This window comes from Arabidopsis thaliana, chromosome 3 (genome assembly GCF_000001735.4).
Source record: "Arabidopsis thaliana chromosome 3, partial sequence".
In the NCBI taxonomy this organism is placed as follows: Eukaryota; Viridiplantae; Streptophyta; class Magnoliopsida; order Brassicales; family Brassicaceae; genus Arabidopsis; species Arabidopsis thaliana.
The window spans coordinates 10,573,889-10,592,204 of record NC_003074.8 but is presented as its reverse complement, the minus strand read 5'-3'; the positions used below and the strand labels follow the sequence as shown (position 1 = coordinate 10,592,204).

Below are 18,316 nucleotides of genomic sequence, written 5' to 3'. Positions count from 1 at the left end.
GATTGTCTTTCTCATATCAAGTGTTCAAATTAATGAAATGATGAATATTATAAAGTTCTCGCTAATTGTGTTGATTAGTTCTGGTTAAAGTAAACTTTTAGTGCGTTGTTATTTTCTATTGTCCACAAAATTATCATAATTGTAAATTATTTTATTTATATTCTTCATTTGTATCGTTTAGAAAAGGAAGAAAAATATAGATATATAAATTCCATTCATATTATTAGAAGCCGAGAACATTTGTTCATGTGGAATTCGTATATGCTATAAATAGTAATAGTAGTTCAGAAAATTTGCTAATCCAAAGAGATCAATTTTTAAAAAGTGAATATTCCAACTGTCTCATAACATAAAATACTGGGTCCTGACGTCCTGTATAAATTTGCAAGAGTTAGATTTGTTTGGAATGATGCTACAATTTGTATACCATTGTCATCACAAGAGAAAATTAATAAACTCTACTTAGGGAAACAAACAAATTCTAGTCATAGAAATGGGTGAAAACCTGCAAATAAAATCCATTCAAACGAGGAATACTCACATGCTTATAGAGTAAACACAAACACTTTCTATAATTTCTTTAATTAGAAGTAGCATTGTATCCAATGAATGTGAGCTGACCATTTAAATATATCATTATCTTTTGGGCGTTAGTCAATAGTGAATAGGTTATATATAATTGTATATCGTAATATGTAGAGATGCACATGGAACCATGTGTTCATTGGACCATTATCAACCCATATTCTAAAATTGCTGGATTCCTACAACCTAACATACTTTTTCTTTTATATGTAACATTTATGTCGATGCGTGAAATGTCTACATTTACATGCGTATTCATTTAATTAAATTATTAGTTAATCTTTCATACTTAATATTTAATAAAACTTTATGTCAATATTGACTATGATGAGTTAGTTAAACCTAACATTTATTTCTGTAAACAAAAATAGGTTATACTTATATATCGTTTATTTAGTATCTTCATCTCCAAAAATTGACCAACTCGAAATTCTCAAAAAACATTTAAAAATTAAAAACTTTCCCTTGCCCCCTAAATTTAACGAGTTAATATGTATAGATCATTTGCTCTCGAAACTATAAAAACTCAAATTTTACATAAATAATCACGCCTCTAAACCGTAATTATTTATTTATGACCCCATTAATGTCAAGATCGGTCCTAGATATATGAAAAAACGAATGATTAAATCTTCTTTTTTTCCGAATAAATCTTGTGAATAGATATGCCATTAAGAGTTTTAATATAACGGTCAATATTATTAACTACATGTTGTACTTGTACATATGTAACTGGTCATAAATGTATCCTTAATCTTTACAACCATATACAATGAACAATATTCACCAATACACTTTTTTTGCAGTGTCTCAAATTCAATGTTTGTTATACATTGACTGTGAGATAATAAAAAAAAAGTAATTTTATGGGTTTCTAGAAATAAAATAAAATATCTAAGAAAAAACAATGATAGTGACAATAAAAGAAAACGAGTTTTAAAAGAGCGTAAATTGACTCTCTTCTTTACAAAACCGCGTTTCCTTTTTTGTCTTGGTCTTCTTCGTCGACCTTTCTCTTTTTCTTTCTCTTGTCCATAAATTCCAGAAACTTTTTTTCTAGACACTTTAGAAACACCAAACCTTAAAAAGAGCTCTGCTTTGAGATCTTAGCCATTAAGTTCTCTTGATGATGTCTGGTTCAAGATTAGCCTCTAGACTAATAATAATCTTCTCAATAATCTCCACATCTTTCTTCACCGTTGAATCGATTCGACTATTCCCTGATTCATTCGACGATGCATCTTCAGATTTAATGGAAGCTCCAGCATATCAAAACGGTCTTGATTGCTCTGTTTTAGCCAAAAACAGACTCTTGTTAGCTTGTGATCCATCAGCTGTTCATATAGCTATGACTCTAGATCCAGCTTACTTGCGTGGCACGGTATCTGCAGTACATTCCATCCTCAAACACACTTCTTGCCCTGAAAACATCTTCTTCCACTTCATTGCTTCGGGTACAAGTCAGGGTTCCCTCGCCAAGACCCTATCCTCTGTTTTTCCTTCTTTGAGTTTCAAAGTCTATACCTTTGAAGAAACCACGGTCAAGAATCTAATCTCTTCTTCTATAAGACAAGCTCTTGATAGTCCTTTGAATTACGCAAGAAGCTACTTATCCGAGATTCTTTCTTCGTGTGTTAGTCGAGTGATTTATCTCGATTCGGATGTGATTGTGGTCGATGATATTCAGAAACTATGGAAGATTTCTTTATCCGGGTCAAGAACAATCGGTGCACCAGAGTATTGCCACGCAAATTTCACCAAATACTTCACAGATAGTTTCTGGTCCGATCAAAAACTCTCGAGTGTCTTCGATTCCAAGACTCCTTGTTATTTCAACACAGGAGTGATGGTTATCGATTTAGAGCGATGGAGAGAAGGAGATTACACGAGAAAGATCGAAAACTGGATGAAGATTCAGAAAGAAGATAAGAGAATCTACGAATTGGGTTCTTTACCACCGTTTCTTCTAGTGTTTGGTGGTGATATTGAAGCTATTGATCATCAATGGAACCAACACGGTCTCGGTGGAGACAACATTGTGAGTAGTTGTAGATCTTTGCATCCTGGTCCGGTTAGTTTGATACATTGGAGTGGTAAAGGGAAGCCATGGGTTAGGCTTGATGATGGTAAGCCTTGTCCAATTGATTATCTTTGGGCTCCTTATGATCTTCACAAGTCACAGAGGCAGTATCTTCAATACAATCAAGAGTTAGAAATTCTTTGATTTATTCATTTTTTGGGGTTTTGGTATGGTAAATTTTGTGAACTCATTACATGGATTCTATGTTTTTTGTTATTCCTTTTTTAATGTACATACAACATAAATACATCGAGGATTTTGTTCAAGATATTGATTATTGATCTTCATTCGGCTTAAGTATTCTTTGCCTCATGAATCATGAGTTGTGTGAATAAAAATAAGCTTATATTATATGTGTTCTATTCCAAATCACATACCTATATTTAAGAAAATAGCAAACAGATTTTTATTTATCTAAATACATTTTCATATATATGCTATCAACCTAGTTAACTCTAAATAAGTATAATTGGATCATGTATTTTGTTTTGTTTCATTAAAAATATGTTTACCAAAATACAAAACTAGTTAGTAAGAGGAGAGATCTGCGGATACTTGAGGGGTTTTTTCATTAAAAATGCCAAGTAGAAACTATAATATGATTTTGCAACGATATTTGGAGCTTTTTGTGGTTAATAGAACTTTTTTTCTTGGAAAATTTGTATCAATAACCAACAAAAATTTAATAATTTACTAACTAACCAAAATAAAAAAATGGATGATATTCAGTATATTTTCTACAATATTTGCTATTATACCTGTTTCTTACCACCACAATCATCTCCGTCATCACCGTCGCCGCCGTCATCACTACCACTACCACCGTCGCCGCCGTCATCATCACCGCCGATGCCGCCGTCATCATCACCGCCGATGCCGCCGTCATCACCACCACCACCGCCGGTGGAGCTACAACCCTTACCGGAACGAGTGCCATCACCGGAGTCACCACCCCATCGTCGGGGTTCCCATTGTCACCGGAGCCTCCATCGTCACTAGAGCCACTATCGTCGCCGGAGCTACCATCGTCACCAGAGCAACCGCTGTCGCCGGAACCACCTCCGTCGCCGTAGCCACCACCGTCGCCGGAGCCACTCTATTGCCGGAAGGAGTGAGTTGTAATTAAATACCCCATATGTGTTAGTCATTGAATTATGCATATTATAGTGTTAAGTTATTTAATAACTTTAACAAATATAGTTATTCACTTAATTTACCCTTTTTTTCTTTCTCTAGCGAAGCTAAAGAATTGGGGCTTTTATTGACTTTTTCTCTTAAATAGTTAACTGTGTAATGTGGGAATTACATTTTGAGCAAATAAAAAAGAGTGTATCGTTCCCAATATACACAAAAACCGATTTTGTTATGCAGTATGGATTTGTAGCCATTGGAAAGAATTGCTCAGTTTCTTTTGGATTTGTAATATGGGTAAGAATGTTTTATATTTAAGCAAAATGAGAGAAAAAATTGTTTTATATGTTGTGGTGTTATAGTGTTTCCATTTGATAATAAAACAATAGTGTTGTTAACTTATAATTGTTTTTGTTGGAAAAACTTTTCTCTTTTAACTATAAAAAAGCACTTTAAATCTAGAAAGGGCTTAAATAGGGCTCAACCCTATTTTAAACTTTTTTAGGCTTAAAAAGGGTTAGGGTTTACTTAGGATTGGACTTTAAATAAATAGGGCCGGGTTGGGCCGGAAAACCCTATTTAACATCCCTACAAAATCGAGTGAAACCCTAATCGAGCACGCACAAAAAAAAAAAACCTAATCCAATTCATGGAGAGACAAAAAAAGAAGGATATGGATTTTCTCACAGAGGATCTATGGGAGATTATACTTGCGAGATTACCACTAAAGAGCATCATCACCACTCCAAAACTGGTTTGCAAGGTATGGAAATCAATCATTGAGTCTCGGTGTTTCCGCGACCTTTTCCAATCTCTACACCAAAACTCTCATCATTCTTCATGGTCACTCATGTGTAGAGGTTGTGAGACAGAGATCATGTCTCACTATGGATCTGACAATTGGAATCTTAACCATTCTCTCGGTTATTACATCTCTTCCTTCCTTACCGACAAATTCGAGAACTATAATGAAGCTAGAGTCGTGTCTTACACGGATGTTGGATTGATATTGGTTCATCGAGTGTCAAGTCAGTCTTTCTACGTAGCTAATCCTGTTTCTAGGCAATGCGTAGAGATTCTTCCTTCACAGAAACTGGATTGTTTCTGGATTTTGGGAATAGCTACAAGAGTTGAGAATGGCGTCGTTTTAGGTTACAAAGTTGTTCTGTTGAAACCTAACTTCACTTTCCTCATATATTCATCTGAGACAGGCTTGTGGAGTCTCAACAGTGACACTTTTCCTTTCAGCTATATATCTCAAGAGTTTAACAATCCCATTAGCTTGAACGGAAGTCTTTACTGGCTCGCCCACGGTTCCGAGTATCAAGATTTCATTGTATCCATCGATTTCTATGTTGTTGATAGCCGCTCTGATCGATGCCGCGCTACGCCATTTCCTGATTTAGATAAAGTTCCGAAATTCAGAAGAACTTGCACAACTTCTCAAGGATGTCTCATGTATATGAACATATTCTCTATACCAAAAGTTGATGGTAATTTAGAGGACAAGTTATGTGTATGGAGGCTAGAGAGCTGGCAATGGCGACTAGTATTCGAAATATCTTTGGATTCTATTAAGACTGGTTTCGATTATATTCCGTTGGGAACAGACCCTTTTGATGCTAAAACAGTCTACCTTTGGAGTCGCAAATGCTTGTTATCTATTAACTTACACAATGGAGACATTGTGCTCCACAAGGATGTGGAACATAGCAGCGCGGGTCGCATTCTGAATTCCGTTGATTGCCCGAGAGATATGACATACATCTTAGAATCAAACTTTGCCTCGTTCGTTCTCCCACAGTGGATGCATCCGTTCCCTAGCACGGTGAGGAGTGTTTAAATCTAATATTTGTAAGACTTTCTTTGTTCCTTATCTGTAGGAAGAAGTTGTAGGATGATGCATAGTTTTCTTTTGAGTGCTTTCCTTACCGCGTTTTGCAATATAAGTTCGTTTTTATTCTGCAAAGAAAAGCTAGACAGATGTATATAGAAAACATGTCTATAAATTTGCAATAAAAGTTTTTAAAATCGTAATAATCTTTGAATATTCACGGTTACAAGTTTTCTAATTCTCGCAATTGGGAAATGAATTCTCAAATATACTCCCGCGCTGAACAACATAACAGAATAAAATTTTTCTTAGCAAAAATAGAGAATAAACCTGATTGTTCCTAAAATACAATCTTATTTTAATCACCAATTATTTTATTTACATCTTCTCACTTATTCAAGGTATTACAAACTCTGATTGATCAAACCATTATTGAAAGACATACCGTCAAGAGGATTACACAAAGAAATGGTATGGCTCATTGAGTATAAAGTCTTTTTTCTAACTACGTAGCCTGATCTAGCTCTAATGTTATGGCCTTATGGGTAATCCAATGATTTCAACGAAACAGTAAATTAACATGTGGTTGGCAGACATAAATCTATACTATTAATTGGGAAGCATTGTGTGAATTACAACATTGTAAGGATAGTTTAAAAATAATAAATGAATTTTTGCATGGGTAATTTAGTAAATTAACAACTACTACAACTAAATAAATATCTTAGATTTTCTTTTTAAAGAAAATTGAATTAAATCAATAAATTAATAACTACCCAATATTTTCGGAAATCATTTAAAAACGTTTCCATAACATATCAAGCTATTTTAATTCGAATTGTATATATGTAAACTTATTTATTTTGGTAATATGTTATTAGATAATTTGGAAACTTCAATCTAATTTAATAACAAATTATCATTTAGTTTAGATTTTATACAATTTCTTTAACAAAACTATGTTAATTGTTTCTCATTAGTACACATAAAAAATGATTTTAAATTATGATTTAGCATATTCAAAAGAGAATTTTTGGAATTTAGATTTGTAATTATCTACAAAATAGTTTCAGTATAGATTAAAGTATTTAAAATTTAAATGATATAAACTTTAAAAGTATTTTTTTAAACATGTAATTTTCATTATTTTAAAAATATATCACTAAGCTAAATTTGAATCATATAAAAGGAAATATATTTTTAAACGTATTATAATAGTTACAAGCTTTTGGAATATTCATTCTTCTAGATTCGATTATTTCTTTTTTTTAAACAGTAAAACAAAGTTTAAATACCAAATTTTTTAATTTTTAATGCAAATATTAAAAATGAGAAAATATTGATTCACACCTATATTATTTTTTTTTCTTTGAAATTTATATGACTTTTTTTTTTGGAACAATTAGTAATATGATTTTTTGACAGATGATTAATTGTATTCGAACAATAATGACTACCATATTTGCGATAATGCATAAGGATAAGTTTAATTTAAAAAAATACCAAAATCGTTGAGATCATAGTAAATTTTTAGAGTTTAAAATTTTTTTTTTGTCATCCTAAATTTAAAAATTCAGATTAGTTTTTTTCAATAAAGCTAAAATTAAAAAATATATTAAAAGATTGAATCCAAATTAAAATCTAATTTTGCGTACAATCTATCTTTTATAAATGTTATGCATACATTCACATTGTCTCACCATTAATATAGAATATTGATTCTTTTAAAAAATAGATAGAGATTCATAAGTAAATTACTTCATGTTCTAATGATGTTTATCTCCTAATTTTACTATTCATTTATACGTATTCTTATCGATTTTTCTTTTAGTGTCAACACTAGATTACAAGAAACTAGCGGGGTGTTGGTCAATATTATACCACAGATAAAATCATGGAATTAAAATTCAAAAATATAGTTATACAATCTGAAACCATAAACAAAACAAATATAACTGAATTTATTTTTTATTTTTAACTATAATCAACAAATTAATAAGTTTATAAAAAAATAAAATAAAATTTATCCCGTGGTACCCTACAGGTAAATCACTACAATTTCATGAGGTTGCAATATCAATTTATACAAATTTTGAATTTTAAAATATACTTTATACAATTATTGTAAGGTATACACCAAAAATTGGTTTTATATACTACAATATCATAAATTTATAAATGATAAATTATTTTTAAATATATTAATCCAAGATCTACCACAGGTCAATCCCTCGATTTATTAACATATTACAAAAGAATATTTAAAAATAACAAAAATAATATTTAATTTTTTGGAATAAGAACGTGTTTAGGTTGATATTTATATGAGACGATAATCTACGAGTGAAATCTTAGAATTAACAATTTTAACATAATTATATAATCTTAAACACTAAACAAAAGAAACAATAATTACAAAACAACTATAACTTAAAATTCGAATTTTAGTTACAAAAAAATCAACTAACGGTGTAGCGCGGAGTAAATTTCACATTATATCATCTAATTGATATACATCGAACTAACAAGAATACACAGATTTTCCAAATATCTCTATATTATTTCGCAAATCGAAACAAATCTAACACTAGATTTGATAATGGTTCAATGAACACATATCCATAAACACATGACTCAATATATTTTTCCTTCTTATTTGCATATCTATTTGTCAATATATGTTAAATCATAAATAGCTACATGATTATTCATGATTAACATTATTAATTGCATGATTAAACATGATCAACATATAGCTATTTAATATTTTTTGTATTTCATGGCATGAACACACTAAATAAAATCAAATCATATTTTCTATATCCATAAAATGAGAAGATCAACTTTGTTTAGTTTTTTTTACTCAGATATGCATAGGAATAAGCAAGATTAATAGAATATTTTATTTACATGAAGTTCAATTTGTTCTTTAACCAAAACTACATAAATGCGTTTTATCAAACCAGTCAAATACTCAAAATGCTTCTACTTAACGTATATAATTATCATAAACACGATTCTCTACATCAAAAATTGTCATGAACAATTGGACCAGAAGCACAATTCCCACGCACGTTGTAGAACGATTCAGTAGATCGTAAGGTGAGATTGTCCGCCTCTGGATCTCGATCATCGGGTTCGATGTGACTGCTGAAATTTGGAGAGCAGTTTGGTCGGTGGTCTTTTCATCAAACATGATGGCTTCTTCACAAGCAAGAGATTACATACTATATATATATGATTAGAACAGAGTAGCGACCAAGTAACCTAGCTAGGCAAATATGTAATAATTGCCTAATGATCTCCTTTAGTCGAATGTGTGTCATCATCTCCTTTAGCCGGTTTATAGAGTTAGCCATTGACTCGACTGGTGGAGTCAGTGGCAACACAATTGATTTCTTTGATTTTCTTTTGGGTGGAATAGTGTGGTTTAATGGATAGAGAGCGAAACGAAATTTTGAACCAAGCACTAATGCTCTGATACCACCAAATAATAGCTTTGGTTTTTTTCAAAGCCTGAGGAAACAGAGCAAGTATGAAAACTGAAAGATAATAAGAACAAGAAATTTTGTTTGGCAATTGAGAATACATATTAAATAGAGAAACATTACAAGAAGCAAAAAAGTGGAGAAGATGGTTTCCTCAACAAGAGGAGGAAGAGCCAGTCATCTCTTATTTTGAAACAGAAAAACTTAAAAGTATGAGACTGTATTTTCCGGTTTGGTACTCTGCTTCTGTTTGATGTTCTGCGCCGTGGTGCTTCGGTTCCATCAAACATCGATGAAGTTTATTATCCAGTACCAGTGATCTTCTCCAAAACGTGAAGTCTCGCCTCTTTGATAATTTTGCTATATTTAGCCACAGTTTCACAAACCTCCGTGATTTTCGTTGTTAATGTCTTCACATCATCCTCGAGGCTTTCCATGTCTAGTTTCACGTCCACCTCATCTCCTTCACTCCCAATAGCATCATCCACAGTTTGCAACAGAGACGAGATCTGATCTTTTAGCTCGTCGACTTGTTCAGGTACGGACTTCATACCTTCTTTGTCGGCTTCCATACCCTCAGTTATCCTTTCTGGTATAGGTTTCACCTTGTTCAGAGCTTTAAGCTGTTTCTGAAGAGCTTCTAAACTGTTATTCAAGACATAATTGACACCCACCCATTGCACCACAATCACTGGTAATAATGTAACCATTCCAGCGCCCAGAGGGGCACCCACGCCTGTACACATTAGAGCTATACATCCGGCGGCGTAACCGAAAGCCGCAGCGCCAAAAACCACGTGCGAAACTATAGTCGCTGTGTTTACATTACTAATTCTTTTCTGAACCTCTTCAATTTCCTTAGCAATCCTTTCTTTAGTCTCAGTCACTCTATCAAAAAGAGATTCCTGCTGTTTGTTCATCAACTCGAACTGAGTCTTGAGCAGGCCGTCATCAAAAGGATTTCCCATGGCTTTAAACTTCATCAGCTCCTCCAAGGTTTTCCCATACCTCTTCTTTTTGACACCAACATCCTTTTCTTCCGAGTCTTTTTTAAACTGTGCCACGGCCGCTTTAATGTAACGTTGGCCCCTTTTTGCTTCATGGACGCATTGCGTTACAGTCTCGAAAATCTTCAAAGTCTCCATGGTACTGTTAAAATAGTCCTTGACCAGAGATTGTAGAGTTCCGTTCTCCCACACTTCTTCTCCGCATTCAGTAATGACGTCTGCTACCGCTTTGCTTACTTCAACTAGGTGCTCAATTGAAGAATAAAGGTCCAATGAGTTTGGGCCTGTGGAGTTTGGGCCTACGGGTTTAGTTACGCATCTTTCGTTTTCAAGTTGCTGTGTTTTGTTCTGTTTTCGTTTTTGAATAAGTCAGCTCCTTTGTCGGAGAAAGACTCGGGCGTTTAGCTAGTAGCTTAAGTTTAGGAGCTGCAGTTTGATTATCTTGTAAGGTCTATTTAAAGACTATCACTGAAGTCAATTGAAGTAAGAAGTTTTCAGTCTCTGTTTCTTGCATACTCTGTTTCAAATTGAGATTAGAAAACAATAAGTGGTATCAGAGCTTGTCACGAGCTTGGTACGAGAGAGAAAAACATCATGAGTGAAAAAGAGTCTGTGATCATACCAAAATTCGACGGTGACTATGAGCATTGGGCTATGCTCATGGAGAATCTGATAAGATCAAAGGAGTGGTGGGATATCATCGAGACGGGAATCCCAAGGACGGAGAGAAACGTGATTCTCACCGGACCGCAGAGGACGGAGCTGGCGGAGAAGACGGTGAAAGATCACAAAGTGAAGAACTATCTATTTGCGTCAATAGATAAAACAATCCTCAAGACAATCTTGCAGAAGGAAACGTCTAAGGATTTGTGGGAGTCCATGAAGAGGAAATACCAAGGAAACGATCGAGTTCAAAGCGCACAACTGCAGAGATTACGCAGGAGCTTTGAGATTCTTGAGATGAAGCTGGGAGAAACAATCACCGGGTATTTCTCTAGAGTGATGGAAGTCACCAATGATATGAGAAATCTGAGTGAAGACATGCCAGATTCTAAGGTGGTAGAGAAGATCTTGCGAACTCTGGTGGAGAAATTCACATACGTTGTATGTGCCATAGAAGAATCAAATGACATCAAGATGATGACAGTAGATGGTCTGCAAAGCTCGTTGATGGTTCATGAGCAGAATTTAAGAAGACATGATGTAGAAGATAAAGTCTTAAAAGCTGAGACACAATGGAGACCGGATGGTGGAAGAGGTAGAGGAGGAAGTCCAAACCGAGGAAGAGGAAGAGGAGGTTATCAAGGAAGAGGACGTGGCCATGTGAATAGAGACACGGTGGAGTGTTTCAAATGTCACAAAATGGGACACTTCAAGGCAGAATGTCCAAGCTGGGAGAAAGAAGCAAATTACATAGAGATGGAGGAAGATTTGCTTCTCATGGCGCATGTAGAACATATTGGTGAAGAAGAGAAACATGTTTGGTTTCTCGATTCCGGATGCAGCAATCACATGTGTGGTGTCAAAGAATGGTTCATCGAGTTGGACCATGACTTCAAGCAGAATGTAAGGCTGGGAGATGACCGGAAAATGACTGTGGAAGGAAGAGGAAAGCTGAGACTTGAAGTTGACGGAAGAAACCAAGTAATCTCGGACGTGTACTTTGTTCCGGGGCTGAAGAACAATCTCCTTAGTGTTGGGCAGCTGCAACAAAAGGGGTTGAGATTTATAATTGAGGACGATGTGTGTGAAGTGTGGCATAAGTTGGAACAGAGAATGGTGATGCACTCAACCATGACAAAGAATCGCATGTTTGCTATTGTTGCAACTGTTAGAGAGGCTAGAGAGACTGAAGGAAAAAGGTGTCTTCAAGTGATCGAAGCTCAAGACAATTTATGGCACAAGAGATTCGGGCATCTTAATCACCATGGCTTAAGATCACTTGCAGAAAAGGAAATGGTAAAGGGTTTACCAAAGCTCACTCATGGAGACAAAGATGTGACATGCGAAATTTGTCTAAAGGGAAAACAGATCAGAGAGTCTATTCCGAAAGAGAGCATGTGGAAATCGACTCAGGTCCTGCAGCTTGTTCACACAGACATATGTGGACCAATAAACCCTGTATCGGCCAGCGGGAAAAGGTATATCCTTAACTTTATTGATGATTTCAGTAGAAAGTGTTGGACCTATCTGTTGTCCGAGAAGTCGGAAGCATTTCAGGCCTTCAAGGAATTTAAAGCTGAAACTGAAAGAGAATCTGGTCAAAAGGTGGTCTGTTTGAGATCAGATAGAGGAGGAGAGTATAACTCAAAGGAGTTTGAGGAGTACTGCAAAGAATTTGGAATCAAGAGACAGCTCACAGCAGCTTACACGCCACAACAGAACGGCGTCGCAGAGAGAAAGAATCGGAGTGTGATGAACATGACGCGATGTATGCTGATGGAGATGTTTGTACCAAGAAAGTTCTGGCCTGAAGCGGTTCAGTACGCAGTGTACATACTGAATCGAAGTCCGTCAAAGGCTCTAAAGGAGATAACACCAGAAGAGAAGTGGAGTAATTGGAAGCCATCGGTAGAGCACTTGAGAATTTTTGGTTGCTTAGCATATGCTTTGGTACCGTACCAGAGAAGAATCAAGCTTGATGAGAAGAGTATCAAGTGTGTAATGTTTGGAGTAAGCAAGGAATCTAAGGCGTATCGTTTATATGATCCTGCTACAGGAAAAATCTTGATTAGCAGAGATGTTCACTTTGATGAAACCAGAGGCTGGGAATGGGAAGATAAATTGCTGGAACAAGAGCTTGTTTGGGAAGATTCTGTTAAAGAACCTGCAGGGGAAGAGGGTACAGAAGCAGATCAACCTGAGCAACAAGAACAAGCGGAATCAGAAGAAGAAGTAGTAGAAGAAGAAGCTCATCAAAATCAAAATTTGCCGTCTGTTGAAACAGGAGCTGCTAGACAGAGACAACCACCTATTTGGATGAAAGATTATGTCATCGGAAACGCAAAGGTTCTAATAGCAGAAGAAGAAGATGAGTTGTTTGCGATGTTTGTTGGACCAGAAGATCCAGGAAACTTTGAAGAAGCGGTTCAGATGGAGGTATGGAGAAAGGCTATGGAAGCTGAGATCGCCTCAATAAAAGAAAATAACACATGGGAACTGGTTGAGCTGCCGGAAGAAGGAAAAGTGATTGGGTTGAAGTGGATCTTCAAAACCAAGTTCAATGAGAAAGGAGAAATCGACAAATTTAAGGCAAGACTGGTCGCAAAAGGGTACCATCAGAGATACGGAGTCGACTTTCATGAGGTATTTGCGCCAGTGGCTAAGTAGGACACAATCCGGTTAATACTCGCCTTAGCAGCAGAGAGAGATTGGAGAGTCTTTCAACTTGATGTAAAGAGTGCCTTCCTTCATGGAGACTTGAAGGAGGACGTTTTCGTTGAGCAACCTCAGGGATTCAAAGTTGAAGAAGAATCCAACAAGGTATACAAGCTTAAGAAAGCCCTATATGGACTAAAACAGGCCCCGAGAGCATGGTATAGCCGCATAGAGGGTTACTTTATCAAGGAAGGGTTTGAAAAGTGCTACTGTGAGCATACTCTGTTCGTGAAGCAGGAGAGAAGTGATGTTTTGGTTGTCAGTGTTTATGTGGATGATCTCATTTACACAGGAAGTTCAATGGATATGATTGAGAAGTTCAAGACATCGATGATGGAGGAATTCTCAATGACTGACTTGGGAAGAATGAAATATTTCTTGGGAGTGGAAGTTATTCAAGATGAAACAGGTATTTTCATTAACCAAAGGAAATATGCTGCAGAGATTCTCAAAACGTATGGAATGGAAGATTGCAACCCGGTCAAGAATCCAATTGTGCCAGGACAGAAATTAACCAAGGAAGGAGCTGGTGAACTAGTAGATTCAACCAAGTATAAACAACTCATTGGGAGCTTGAGGTACCTAACCACTACACGACCAGACTTGATTTATTCTGTAAATCTAGTCAGTAGGTACATGGAAAGTCCAACTGAGCTGCACATGCTTGCGGTGAAGAGAATCTTGAGATATGTGAAGGGAACTCAAGGTTACGGAATTCAGTATAAACGTGGGAGAGTTGCAGAGCTGGTCGGGTTTGTTGACAGTGATTACGCTGGTGATGTTGATGACAGGAAGAGTACGTCCGGGTTTGTGTTCATGTTAGGAGGAGGAGCAATTGCTTGGGCATCAAAGAAACAGCCCATCGTGACTTTATCAACAACAGAAGCTGAGTTCGTGTCGGCTGCTTTTGGTGCTTGTGAAGCGATATGGCTCAGAAATGTGTTAGAAGAGATTGGTTGCAGACAAGAAGAAGGTACACTTGTGTTCTGTGACAACAGTTCCACTATAAAGTTGTCAAGAAATCCTGTGCTTCACGGAAGGAGCAAACACATTCATGTGAGGTATCATTTTCTTAGAGAACTGGTGAAAGAAGGAACTATCAGGCTTGATTACTGTGCTACTGCAGACCAAATTGCAGACATCATGACCAAGGCTGTGAAACGAGACGTGTTCGAGGATCTTCGTGAAAGAATGGGAGTAAGGATTAGAGAAGAGTAAACTGAAGAGAAGGAGTTTCAGTTTAAGGGAGGGAATGAAGAATAAAGGTCCAATGAGTTTGGGCCTGTGGAGTTTGGGCCTACGGGTTTAGTTACGCATCTTTCGTTTTCAAGTTGCTGTGTTTTGTTCTGTTTTCGTTTTTGAATAAGTCAGCTCCTTTGTCGGAGAAAGACTCGGGCGTTTAGCTAGTAGCTTAAGTTTAGGAGCTGCAGTTTGATTATCTTGTAAGGTCTATTTAAAGACTATCACTGAAGTCAATTGAAGTAAGAAGTTTTCAGTCTCTGTTTCTTGCATACTCTGTTTCAAATTGAGATTAGAAAACAATATCAATGACCTCCTTGTGTACCGCGTGTGGGGACACCGACCCTGTCTTGGCTTCAACGGTGAGCGAGTCTATCAGATTGGAGGTTCGCTGCTGAATCTTAGAATCAAAGGATTTGAGGTCTGGGTGGTGTCCACAGGCGGCTCTGTAAGCATCCACGTGTTCTGAGTACCTCGACGTCTTATCTTTGGAGAATGCCATTGAGTATATTACTGAAAGGAAAAATATCAAGAAAATGTAAAAGAGATTTAGGACAGAGTTTTGCATACAGCGAGCTTCCTAAATAAGATATTTTAAAAACAACTTTTTTTTTTTTTTTTGATTAGCCACTTATATAATATTCAGCACAGTACAGAGAAAAAGATACAGTTACATCTAAAAACTCATGAATAAAAAGGAAATTCTGATAATAAATAGAAAATAGCTTCAACACACAAAAAAATATTAAACATATATATTTACATATAAAAAATTGGCTAAAAATTGATATTCTTATCACTTCTCAGAAATACGAATATATATATATATAATATATATACATGAATAAAAATGAGCTAAGAGTTTAAGAGAGAAAAAGTTACCAAAATATTGATCAGAATACAAGAGGTTATATCGAGTTTCAAGGATTAGCTAGAGTTGAAGTTTGAATGATTGGTTAGGTTAGTGATCTACAAGTATTTATAGGAAAATATTGGAGAAACCGTGTTGGCTAGTTACAACTATGACCTCAATAAATGTCTATATATCCCCAAAATCAAAGTTGTACGTTGCATATAGTCTGTATTTTTTTGCCTTCATGTTAGTATTTGAGGATAATGTAAATAATGACATAAATCGATAAAATTTAATAGTGATAGAAATCTTAATCAATGCCTTTTTCACTTCTGAAAGATTATGTCTTTTTAACTCAATTTTTCGTTAAAATATTGACAGTTATTTTTTCAGTGGTGTTTTTTTGACAGCAACTCTTCGTTAAAATAATAACGATTACTTTTTTTCCTTGACGGTTACTTTTTCGATTGTGTCTATTAATCGTAACTTTCTGTTAAAATATTAACGTTTACTTTTTTGTTTGTGTCTTTTTATCGCATTTTTCTGTTAAAATATAGATAATTATTTTCTCGGTTGTGTCTTTAAAACAAAATTTTCAGTTAAAATATTGACGGTTATTGTTTTAGTTATGTCCTTTTAGCGCAACTTTTTGCTAAAATATTAACGGCTATATTTTTTGTTAGCGGTTATTTTTTTCGTTTTTTTTAATCGGAAATTTCCGTTAAAATATTGACAATTTTTTTTTGTGTGTCTTTTCATTATAACCTTCCTTTGAAATATTGGCGGTTAGCTTTTTTCAGTTGTGTCTTTTTATCGTAATTTTCGCTTAAAAATATTGATGGTAATATTTTTGTAATTAATTACATGACAAATGCCAATAAAAAAATACATTAATTTATGACAATAGAAAAATACATTAATTAATGACGTCATTAATACATTAATCTATTGTAGGTATATTGTAGGTATAAATGACATTTATAACGTAATTAATTACATGACAATGCCAATAGAAAAATTTAATAGGAAAAAATCTTTTAATGACGTCATTAATACATTAATCTATTGTAGGTATATTGTAGGTATAAATGACATTTATAACGTAATTAATTACATGACAATGCCAATAGAAAAATTTAATCAGAAAAAAATCTTTTAATGACGTCATTAAGGTTACCAAAATCATTTAACGACAATATTCATTTCTTAATTATATGGCTTATTGGATCTAAAGACGGGTCATCAAAGATTTCCTAAGTTGAAGCAAAATATACCAAATATTTAAATATCTATCTGTTACCAAATTATAAACAAATAAGTTTGTAAAACAATTTAATATTTTATATACGAAATCAATTAAATCTTAATCACATAAAAATTAGCACAAAAAAAAAGTATTCAACAATTAAAAAATTATCAAATCTGTGTGTTATATAAATTTTGATACTAGATTCGAATAAAGTGTAATATACCTTTTCAATTTGCATTCTTTAACTAATTTAAGCTAACTAATATTTAACTAATATATTCGGGTCATATGGTACATTCCTCTATTAAATAAATATGGTGCACTCCTATGTTATTAGCTAAAATGTTTAGATTATAATTCAGAGTCATATCATAAATAAAATTAATATTAATAAAATAAATGGCTTTTTGGCAAGACGGATTTGGAGGGACGGGTTTTTGAATCAACATTAATAAAAAAGTAAAATATAATTAATCCACCGTTTCAATACGGGTTAATTATTATTTTTTAAGACCACTAATATTAAACATATCAAATCATCCTAATTTAGAAAGGTTATATAAAACCAAAAATGTTATGTGGTATGTATAATGTTACCATATATAAAATTAAACTATAAAATATAAATGTATTAGAGAATGATACAATTTGAAAAACTTTTATAGATAATAAATAATTCTTAAATTTTAAAAATTACTACTTCAAAAAAAATTCACGGGACGGGTAAAGAAATTATATAACGGGTTTTATTTTGGAATAGGGTTATATGGTGGATGTATTTGAATCAATATTTATAAAATTTTAAAATATTATTAATCTGTTGTTTTAATAAGGGTTAAAACTTCAGTTTTTTTAACAATTGTCTCATGGTTTCATGGTATAGCGTTACTTATTAACAATTATAAACTGTAAAATATAAATATTTTTTAAAAATAAAATTTGTAAGTTTTAATATATGTTACCTTTAAAAAATAAATCGTGCCGCGGTATACCGCGGGTTAAAATCTAGTTCATTTCATTTTGCAATACAATTTAACTATCTATTTCATCATAATATACTGAATTTTTATTTTATACACTTCATCTTAATAAAAATTGCTAGATTTTTATATTTACGTAATATGTGTATCTGATCAAATTATATCTTAATTAATATTAAAAATAAATAACAAATAATCAAAGCTTTTTCTTTTCTTTTTCTAATTGCTCTTATTTTTTTCCCTTCTTTATTTCCTCCAACATCCAGCCGAGTCTCGCCGACAACAACTCTAGTATGTGTCCATCGCCGTTCATAATTCTTAATTTGCCTCGATCACTATATATTCCTTGAATCTGAATATCACATGCTATTTTAGAAAACCATTTTGATTCAAATTATTTTTCTAAAAAAATATAAACGGCATGATATGTTTCCAACATACGATAAAAGAATGTAATTTTTATATGATTCATTTCTTTTTTAAATCACCATA

The 18,316-nt window shown here is 34.0% G+C and overlaps 5 protein-coding genes and 1 pseudogene across 6 annotated transcripts; 3 read left to right on the top strand and 3 right to left on the bottom strand.

Annotated features, from left to right (window-relative positions):
- Positions 1–1,519: 1,519 nt before the first annotated feature.
- On the top strand, positions 1,520–3,258 carry GATL10 (galacturonosyltransferase-like 10). The gene has a single exon (NM_113753.5). The coding sequence runs from the start codon at positions 1,712–1,714 to the stop codon at positions 2,807–2,809; it is 1,098 nt and encodes a 365-aa protein (NP_189474.2). The 5' UTR covers positions 1,520–1,711; the 3' UTR covers positions 2,810–3,258.
- Positions 3,190–4,053, bottom strand: AT3G28335 (uncharacterized protein; the record flags this gene model as incomplete). The annotated part of the gene is made up of 3 exons (NM_001338951.1): positions 3,190–3,210; positions 3,435–3,761; positions 4,021–4,053. 3 exons carry the CDS (start codon positions 4,051–4,053, stop codon positions 3,190–3,192), a joined length of 381 nt encoding a protein of 126 aa, NP_001326494.1.
- Positions 4,054–4,445: 392 nt separating this feature from the next.
- On the top strand, positions 4,446–5,639 carry AT3G28330 (F-box family protein-like protein; the record flags this gene model as incomplete). Its single annotated transcript, NM_001338950.1, has 1 exon — positions 4,446–5,639. The coding sequence occupies one exon, from the start codon at positions 4,446–4,448 to the stop codon at positions 5,637–5,639; it is 1,194 nt and encodes a 397-aa protein (NP_001319664.1).
- Positions 5,640–9,420: 3,781 nt separating this feature from the next.
- AT3G28320 (uncharacterized protein) lies at positions 9,421–10,374 on the bottom strand (the record flags this gene model as incomplete). Its single annotated transcript, NM_113751.3, has 1 exon — positions 9,421–10,374. A coding segment is annotated over one exon (954 nt), but the record flags the coding sequence as incomplete, so codon positions are not given.
- A 342-nt stretch (positions 10,375–10,716) lies between these two features.
- Positions 10,717–14,718, top strand: AT3G28315 (annotated as a pseudogene; the record flags this gene model as incomplete). The annotated part of the gene is made up of 1 exon: positions 10,717–14,718.
- Positions 14,719–14,829: 111 nt separating this feature from the next.
- Positions 14,830–15,244, bottom strand: AT3G28310 (hypothetical protein (DUF677); the record flags this gene model as incomplete). The annotated part of the gene is made up of 2 exons (NM_113750.1): positions 14,830–14,952; positions 15,056–15,244. The coding sequence occupies 2 exons, from the start codon at positions 15,242–15,244 to the stop codon at positions 14,830–14,832; spliced, it is 312 nt and encodes a 103-aa protein (NP_189471.1).
- Between the last annotated feature and the right edge of the window lie 3,072 nt (positions 15,245–18,316).